Raw genomic sequence first — 10,501 nt, forward strand, 5'->3', positions numbered from 1 at the left:
AAAGATTGTAATATTCTAATATTGATTTTATTGAAATACAAAGTACATAATAATGCAAATAAAACGAGTTGTATGTAAAAGAAAAACAATTAAGAACAATTAAATGTATGTATTAGATCGAGAACGACTTGCGTTAATAGAAATAGATAATATTCAAAAGACAAGAAAAAAAATATAAACAGTAAAAAGATCTACTATACGTTTTTGGGTATTGATATGGGATTAAAATACAATATTATAAAATAAATAAAACTTGTTAGTATATTAATAATAGATTTCATTTGAGTTACTTTCAAAAACTTAATATGTATAAAAATATGCGATCTATATTTGAAAAAAGATTGTAAAAAAATTTTATAAACATATATACTAAATATATCATAATATAATTGAAGTCAACAATATTAATGATATTATAATACGTTGCGTTCAAAACATATTATGTTAAATTCAAAAAGGTTTTAAACATATTACATAATATTGATTACAGTCCAGTTTAAAATATTAAAAAACATGAATTAAATAGAACTAAACTATCCATTTTGTATCGATTATGTATTAATACAGTAAACGCGTATAGTGAAACTATATAATATAATATCTTTGCAAAATTGGGGATAATATTAAAATTTTTTACTGTTATTATTATTATTATTATTCATAGTTTTTTTTTTAGAAAATTACAATACGTTAATATATATAATATAAATTTTTCAAAATAAAAAAAATTAGTAAACAAACGTATTAAAGATATGGATGTCGAATAATACTATTATATAATATAAATAAATTATCAAAAACTTGTTTAAAAATTTTTACAATTTAAATTAAACATATTGAAGAATATGGTTTATTGTATGTTATATTTGTTATTATATGTTTAAATGTTTAAAAAATGAATTAAAAAAATATTGAATTAAACCATTTTACCCGATTTCGTACAGTGTTTTACAAAAACTTTAATAAAAATTGAATATGTTTGGACACTGAAACAAAAAAATATGTACATTATAAATCATTGTTTTGTTTAGAATTTAAAATAACACTCACCGATAAATACTTAGTACTTTAGTAGTCTTTTAATTTTTTTGAATTCGCTGTCTTTCATGCACATCATCATCATCATTCTAATCAAATTGTACATTTTCAGTTAATCATTCATTGACAATGTAGATTTATAAAAACAAGACAATGCAAAATAAAATATAAATAAAACACAAACTTTTGCTTTTTTTTTCGAAAAATAAAAACTCAAATATTTACATTTAATTAAGTTTAATGTAAATATTTTAGAAAATATCCATTGTAACAACGCTTGGATGTTCGATTGTATAACTGTGACTTACACTTACTTACTTACAGTATTTATAGTCTATTACTCAACAGATGTTACAATTACAATTTAAAAAAAGTGGTGGTGGTGGTGATAGTTGTTGTTGTATAATATTTACAAACAAACGGTTTATTTCATTTTTGTAACGTTTTATCACATACATATTGATTTAATTCAGTATTAAACGAAAACGTTACATCGGTCTTATTTATTTTCAATACTCGATATAATTGTTCGTCTGCCAAGTCTTCAAAAGACGCTATAATCGGAATATTGTCAAGATTCATTACATATGCCGATCCTTCTTCGTGTTTGTAAATCGATATAATATTTGAATAAATCAACGGAAACGTTATATTGTAATCAATTTGTCGTACTTCGGTTTGACCGTATAAATCGTATTCTATATGTATACTTTTTTTATTTTTTCTTTCAATAGTCAACGTTGACCGGTTTGGCAGAACGTATTCCAAATCGACGTCTTTGCTTTTATTCACAATATCTATGCGTAAAATTATTTTATTTGTTTCGCTATTCATTACTATGTACTCTGTAACAGTATAATTTCCAAATTCTGCAATTTCATAAGTTTGATACATAAATCCTAAATTTTTGTAATGCATCACGAAAGAATTTGCAGATACGGGTAAATTTCCCACTAAACTTTCGTTTTGTTTGACTTGGGCCGTAGGTGCGTTGGGAACAGACGTTTCGCCAAACAAACCTATTAAGCCGGGCATTGGATATTTAAGTTGTTCCTCGACAGATTCTTTTGTGTGTACAACACGATATTGTACCCAAAATCGAGCTAAATACCGCGTGTTGGCGTTTGATTGACAATAAGCCAAATGCGATGCTTGTGCTCGTACGTTAAATTGTCTGTCTGACGTAAAAAACCGTATATACCGGGAAAACAGCCGAACACGGATGCCAAACGGAGCGTCTGGTTCTATAAATGATTTATTTGTAGTTTTACACCCAAAAAGCCCAATATTGCCCAGAGGTATAGTGGGATGTAGTAATATTTTATTGACAATCGGCCAAACATCTTTTAATGTTTGTTTATCGCGTAATGAATTATCCATGTAATAATAATAAAGAGTTTTTTCAGAAATAGTTTCTAAAAGCGTGCAATACGTTGGAATTGGTGGTTTGTAACTGATCCAAGAACCGTCTATATGCAATCCGGAATCGTTAACTTTATACGTAATCGTAGCTAAAACGTTTTTACGAGCATTTATGTATTGTTTATTTTGAACAGCCGTGTCCAAAGAGTTGAGAAAATAAGATGCTAATAACCACGGTCCGAGTAGTTGTGCCGAATGGTACGAATGACGATTTGTGTTAAAAACGTGCGCTGGGTCCGGTATTATTTTCATTATTATTTCTGATATCTTTTCACGATTAATCGAATCTCTGAGCAATAAATATTGTGCCAAAAACGAGGCCATCAATACAAAACTATATAGATTTTTACCCCAAGGTTGTTTTTCAAATTTTGCTGGACTTTTAACGTCAAAAACCGTTAAAACTCTGCTAATAAAATCATCAACGTACGCTTTTATTGTCGAAACTTCAGACTCGTATTCTGAGATATTTTTTAATTTTTGAGTATGTAAAAATCTCACGGCTTCCAACATGACCGTACATATATTAGATCAATCTTCACTTTTGGTGTTCCAATCTTTATATATTCCAGTGTTTGTCAGAGTCTCGACATTTTGTATTTTATAACCGTTTAAATTTGTTGGTAAACGAGGGTATTGTGGTATATATCGACGGGCTCGGTTCAAATCTAACACGCGATCGATTGTCATGTTTTCTGTAAATTGTTGATTATTATCGAAGATTATTTTATTTAAAGTAAGCGACACGTCTTTGTTTACCGATATTATTGTACTGTTTTCGTAAATTTGTTCCATGTTATTTTTCGAATCAACGTCTATAATTTTTTGTCCGTCATCGGTCGGATGTTTTTCTGCTATCGGATTTACCGTCAAAACGTCATTGTCGATTGATCTTTTAACGTTATTTTTTTCTTCATAATCTTTTGCTTTGACTAGTTTTATATATTATTATTATTTTGTATACATTTTTCGCGATGTATTACATTTCGAGTATTATCCATATCCATATATTTATAATAATTTATATTCTATTCTGCAGTTATGGATTACGTAACACGAAAACGTTTTCGTTAATCAGACTAATCTATATTTGTGATGAAAAATGTAATGTAATGTATTGTTGATTTAACGCTATATTAATAACGAATATTGTACTTTTTTTTTTTTTACATCAAATAATCAAGTTGTTACAGTTTATCAAATGCGATTATTTTTAATAAAACAATAATGATTATTTTATGAGTTTAATTCAAAAAAAAAAAAATATTGATTAAGTTTTGAAAAAACCAGGTTGGTATCTAATTATTACCGGATATTTATCAAATTTTGGATCATACGGTTGTCTCAAAGTGCAATTAATGTAGAATAAATAAAGTATGTTCCGAACAGGGTGAGACTCTCAGCGATTTTTATGCTTTTCGATTGACGAAAAAAAAAAAATAAAAAGTCTATAGACATATTATGAGAAGGAGGGGTGAATTGTTGCGCGGGAAAGGAACGGCGCAAGCGCGTACCGACGACTGTCAAAAAAAAAGTGGGGACGACGTCGACCGTCGCGCGCCGGCGGAACCGGTACGCGGCGTACGTACTCTTGTCCCCTGAAAAAAAGACAGTACGTAGGTCTCTTAATTATTAAGGTAATATTACATGAAATGTTAATTGTATATGACAAAGAGAAATATTACATTCGGCATGTCGATATTGAGTATATTAATATTCTGAACGTAACACGTGAAAAAAAATATTTTCAGTTTTTAGAGACAGTACGTAGGTCTCTGAAACCAAATATGATAAATTTAGATTTAATTCTGTACTAAATTTTTACGTATCAATATTTATAATAATAATAATAATAATAATAATAATATGTACTTAACCAGTGTATAATGAAACTATTAATTAAAAAATATAAAAACAATTTTTTTAACTTTTGGAAGACAGTATGTAGGTCTCTAAACGTGCTAAATTTAGATTTTCAACCTTATTTGTAAAAAAAAAAATATTTTTACATAATATTAATTGTACGCACACAAAGACGTTTTGTAATTCTCTATAATAAAATTATAGATCGAAAAGTATAAAAAAATTTTTTAACTTTTGGAAGACAGTATGTAGGTCTCTAAACGTTCTAAATTTAGATTTTCAACCTAATTTGTAAAAAAAAAAAATATTTTTACATAATATTAATATTGTATACACACACAAAGACGTTTTGTAATTCTCTATAATAAAATTATAGATCGAAAAGTATAACAAAATTTTTTAACTTTTGAGAGACAGTATGTAGGTCTCTGAATCTGTTAAATTTAGGTTTTAAACATTATTACATAATATTTATACGTACTCAAAGACGTTTTATAATAATTCTCTATCGCAAAAGTCTGTATAATATTATCAAAACACTTTACGAGAAAAAATTGAATTGTAATATTTATATCAAGTTTCGGGAGACAGTAGGTGAGTCTCCGCAGTAAAAATATTCTAAATTTAGATTTTGTCAAACAAAAAAAAAAAAATTAATTTTAAATTCGCGGGTTCAACGGTTTATTCACATGTACTAACAATGATTTCACGTAGAAAAAGACGGTAGTTAGGTATCCAGATCAAAAATTCTAAACCCAAAAAAATATTTAATTTCAAAAGACAGTACGTAAGTCTCCAAATTTAAAAATATTATAGGTAAACGCGGTAAGTCACCACAACAAAGAGTTTTAAACGCTGTTCCATAAGTCGAGAACAGTGTTGGTCTCCGAGTCGAAAATTATTGTAAACGTTCAATCGTAGAAAATTAATAATAAAGTCTTACGAGACAGTAGGTAGGTCTCTGAATTGAAAAATCGTAAACATTACTCGTCGAATAATAATGAAAAATCTTACAGTCTCCAAAAAGAGACGGTAGGTATGTCTCTGTATCGTAAAATATTCAGCCTTGGAAAACAAGCAGTAAAAAATATTTTCAAATACCAAGAGACAGTAGGTGAGTCTCCGGATCAATAAAGGATGTTACTTTACCTGTTTGCCGATACGACAAATAAAAATAAAAAATAACTCTATTATTATTACGATTTCTATGCTCCAATGTAAAATCAATATTATTGTCCGATTCATTCATTACTTGCGGAATTTTTCATATCTTTCTCTAAAAGTTTCGTTTATCGACGCTGCACAATTGATTTTCATCTGTTTTGTGGCATTTGACCGTATTAAAATGTAATCACAAGTAATTCTTACACCAGGTCTACCGTTTTTGTTTTTGAGTTTAAACACGTTACTATTGTTTTTGTTCGTCAGAATACGAAAATATTTTATTAATCTTGCGGTGTCATTTGAAAAAATTTTACGATTTGTTTTAGTACTGAATAAATTACAAGCTCCTACATATTTATATTTCAAAGATTTACAAGATTCGTAAAAATACAATATATCTTTGTATTTATTAAAATTGTAAGTAATTTTTTCATTGTTTTCAATTATGCGTGGATCCAATTCGCCTTTAGCGCTCAATTGATAAATTTGACTCTGATCGTCTTTTAAAAATTCTAACGCTTCGCAGAAAAATATCGGTACAAAAAAGTATTTGTTTTCGTAAATTTTTTTCAATAACAATTGAAACAAATTGTTTTCCGAATAATTCGATAACTCATAAAAATGCATATTAATGTCGGTATCGTATATTCCATAAGTTTTAAACATTTCACCTAGTGTAGTAGATGTGACATTATTCTGTTTTAAAACACTGTTTCGATCATAGTCCGTGTCTGTGTCTATGAAATATTCAATTCCATAAAATTTTATCATATAGAATGGCACAATGTCGTGAGGATATTTCACGCGAAATTTATTGTGAATTCGATCATTATCAGAAGAAAGTGTAGCGACATGCGTTTCGTAAAAATTATAACCATTGCCGTGTCTATCTAATAATCCGACAGCGTGTACGATTGAAAAATTATCGATTTGTATTTTTTGTTTTTCCGATAGTGTATCTAGATTTTGATGTACAGATATTTTTAACATGTTATTCATCCGGACAAAACACAAAAATACACAATCGCCGAAGCGTAAAGCATTGTTTAAATTGTCGTAAACATATATTCCTTATGTAAATATTTTTAATAATATGTTTTTTTTTTGTTACAATATTATTATTTTATTTTTTGTCACAACAGAATCAACACGCACGACAATACTATCCACTATTATCGTACAAGGAGAGACAACAACGACGACGACACTGACGACACACTTTTTTTTAAATAATAAAAAATTAAATAATTATAACAAATACAATTTTATTAAATTATATTATAATAATATAGTCTTTCAATATATGAATTATTTTTTTTTTGTTTAAATGTTTGTATTTTAAAAAAAAAAAATGTCTTATAAACGTCTAAATAAAGCTATATCGTCAATAACATATTATATTATAAATTATACATTATACATGTTATACTTTTTTACACACACACACACAATAATAATATAATCAGTAGAGCATATTTTTAATATTTTGATAAACGTAAAAGTTTATAATGTAAAAGTATAAAATATAATTATAAATAAAGTTTATATTTATTGAAATTTTCATTGAGTAAATAATTAATATTACTATTTTTCGTCTTCAGACTCATCAGAATAGTCTTCGTTGTTGGTATTTTCGATAAAACTGTCTGCATCACTATTGTACGTACAATCATTATTAATGTTTTTGTCTTCGTAATCGTTTGAATTCTTAGTCGGTATTGTAAACTCAGCACTTTTTATTAACAAACCTGAAATGGGTTCTGCAATAGTTGCCAATTTTGGTACGTCTAAAATAATATCATTGTCATCGTCGTCACACGTTAAACTCGTTTTATGTTTTTTCACAATTTTGTTCACATGACTTTTAATCATAGATCTATAGACAAAAGAACTATAATTTCGTAACGTCAAATCTTTTGTAACCATGGAATTCGGCATTTTTATTTGTCTGTAAACAACGTCTGCGGGTTTTATTGTTGGTGTTTTTAACATCCATCGTTTCAATATTGTCGAAATTGTATCGATTGCGTCTCTTTGATTACACGTATCGTCCTCGTCAAACCAAGATAAATCTATAAAATCGTATAACCGTGTATACATTCTATTTTGAAAAAATGTATAAAATTTCCAATTGGCTCTTTCCGAGTCAGAACCCATGTTTCGAGTCAAATGTGTATTGCGACATCGGACTATGTTGCTATCGATAACGGTCAAGATATCTAAACGGCAGCGAAAAAATTTATAAAAATTTGTGTCTTTTAGATTATCAAAAACGTCATCGAAAGAATCGAAAAATTCAACATGTTTTTTATTCTGAAGATTTGGAGTTGTATTTCCAAATTGTTTTACGTACGCGTCCATGAGTTTCCACAACAAATGCCATTCTAAAACGTTCAACGGTGATCTATCCATCACGGTTACATTTGTACTTTTAAGTACATCTAACATACCGGCGCATACGTATCCCATTGTTGACGGTGCGTAAGTTGTACTGTTTACAATGTTTCTAAATTTTTGAACTTTTAACACTGGGCCGTTTGTAATCGCTTGTAATATTGATGATTTTTTACAACAAGAAGTTCCGTCTAAACACAATACGTTTGTTTTAGAGTTTTTTATAGTTTTATCCAATATAGTTTCGATCCGATTTAAAATTGTTTTATAAGATTCGTTTGACGACGACGACGACGACGACGACATAATATTAGTAGGTTCACACATTTTACGTATATAATTACGATTATATAATATAGAAAACTATTTCGACGGATTTTTTTTTCAAATACACTTATAAGTAATATAAAATGGAATATACTTCCGTAGATCACAAGAATGCAGAAAAATACGCGGAATATAATTTTAAAGTAAGAATGTTGGAACGTTTGTTAAAAAAAGCTCCTCACTTGGCCAGCTATTTAGAATACACTGTGCGTGACGCGACTTCTGCAGATTTTTATATACCAATTTCACTGAAAAACAAATGTAAAATTATTGACATTAAAATATCGAAACGATTATGCGAAAAATTATCATGCAATAAGACTCGTGAAAAAGACATGTGCACACCCGATCATATAGCTTCTTATTACCGAGTCGGCGACGATAAATGGGACGTACAATGTCAGCCCGCGTGTTTTAACATGACGGATAAACCTACGTATGAAAAAAATGGAGAAGCTCGAACCGTCACACCTTGGTTGAACTATGCGTTTGGGGAATGTCGTGTGGTACCCCAAGAGACTGTAAATTTTTTAGAAAAACCATTTTATCGAAGCGATGTTCAATACGAAAAACGTGTAAACGACATGCCGACCGGTTATTCTAGAATAAAAGACACTTCTGACCCATACGGTTGCGGTTTCACGTACGTAAATAACGAAACTTATTGTAATTATTACGATACCGTTATGATCAAAGAAGAAGGTAAACAATACGGGCCGTGTTCGTACACGGGGACAGAACACGTTTTGGACGTGGTTGTTGGAATGAATCTCATCAATACTGTAAAATCAACAGTACGTAGTTACGTAATTAACCAATCTAAAGAACCTTTCGCTTTGCCTACAGATCTAGTAAAATTGCCCGAAAAACTCGATCCGTTATTAACGGTCAAAGGTTGGCGGTCGGATGTCAACACAAATTTTAAATTACCACAGTTAATGAATGTTCCGTACGAAAAACCTATTAAATCAACACGTTCCAAACGCAATGTCGAAAAAAAATCATCTACACAAATAATTGACAACAACACCGACGACGACGACGACGACTACGACGACAACAACAGGAACGACGTAGAAAACAACGAACCTATAATGACTACATCTGAAAAAGTTGAAAAAACTATACAAGTTACAATAGAATCTTTGATACAAATGGTTAAATCGCCAGAGCTTTGGGAAAGTCTTGCAATAAATCTGGCGTTCGAAACGACTTTGTCTGAACTCAGAAAATTTTGTGTAAAAACCATTGAAACGCTTCAACCGGTGCTGACAAAAAATATGATAACATTGATGGAAAAATCTTTTTCACGACCAGTAATCACGGCTGTGGTGCGAAGTATGGCTAAAACTATGGTAACCAGAGTAGTGTTAAAAATCGCCGCAAAATCTGCATTAATGTTGGCCAAAGTTACTTTGTACGCGACCAACCCTATAAGTTGGATTTTACTCGTAGCTATGGCATTAGATTTTGCTTTTGGTTGGTGGGATCCTTATGGATATCAAAGCATAAACCCAGTCGATTTTCCGATGGCTTTTATGCGTAGCGGTGAAATTGAGCAACGGCAACGTTTTAACATGGCAACGGTTGATTACAATTTTCAACATCTTGTTGATTTGCTACTGGATTCTGATGACATTTTGGAATTTACTATTTTAGCATTTTTTGAACGTGCGGTGTACATAAATAGTTTATCGACAAATAGTGACGGTGTTTTTATAGATAAATCTGAAGTATATGATCTCTCTCAAGGTATGGATATAGATTTGAATGAGATGGCTACGAACGCGAGTTTACGTGAACTTGTAAAAAGATCTACTTTTGACAAAAAAGACTATGACGCGTTTAATAAAAAATTTCTAGACAGAGTGTCCATTACGGGTAGCTGTACCGACTACGCGACTTTGATGGCTATAGGTGTGTTGGTTTTTGCTTTTTCAGGTGTATACTTGTTGGCTTTTTTATTCTTAATAGTTTTGTTGATTTTGTTGGGTATAAATAGACATTTAATTAATGACGATACTGTTATAAAACTACGAGATTTATTTATATCGCAATCAGTGACCGCATGACCGCCTTGGCTCGTACACGTGACAATTTTTTTTTTTTACAACAATATACAGTTTAGTGCATATTCAATTGTTTTGGAAAATGGAAAATTCCGAAGTTTATAAAAAAATTGTCGATAAGTTAAATATCAACGATGTCCCTAAACCCGAACCGTTAATACCAAAATGCTCGCCGACATATACGATATTAGACTTGGAAACCGGAGAACGTTACAAAATACCGT

The 10,501-nt window shown here is 29.9% G+C and overlaps 1 protein-coding gene across 1 annotated transcript; it reads left to right on the forward strand.

The window, feature by feature from the left end:
• Positions 1-8,291: 8,291 nt before the first annotated feature.
• On the forward strand, positions 8,292-10,280 carry LOC132947552 (uncharacterized). Its single transcript, XM_061017859.1, has one exon. It carries the CDS (start codon positions 8,292-8,294, stop codon positions 10,278-10,280), a length of 1,989 nt encoding a protein of 662 aa, XP_060873842.1.
• The last annotated feature ends 221 nt before the right edge of the window (positions 10,281-10,501 follow it).

Source organism: Metopolophium dirhodum, chromosome 1, assembly GCF_019925205.1.
Source record: "Metopolophium dirhodum isolate CAU chromosome 1, ASM1992520v1, whole genome shotgun sequence".
Lineage (NCBI taxonomy): Eukaryota > Metazoa > Arthropoda > Insecta > Hemiptera > Aphididae > Metopolophium > Metopolophium dirhodum.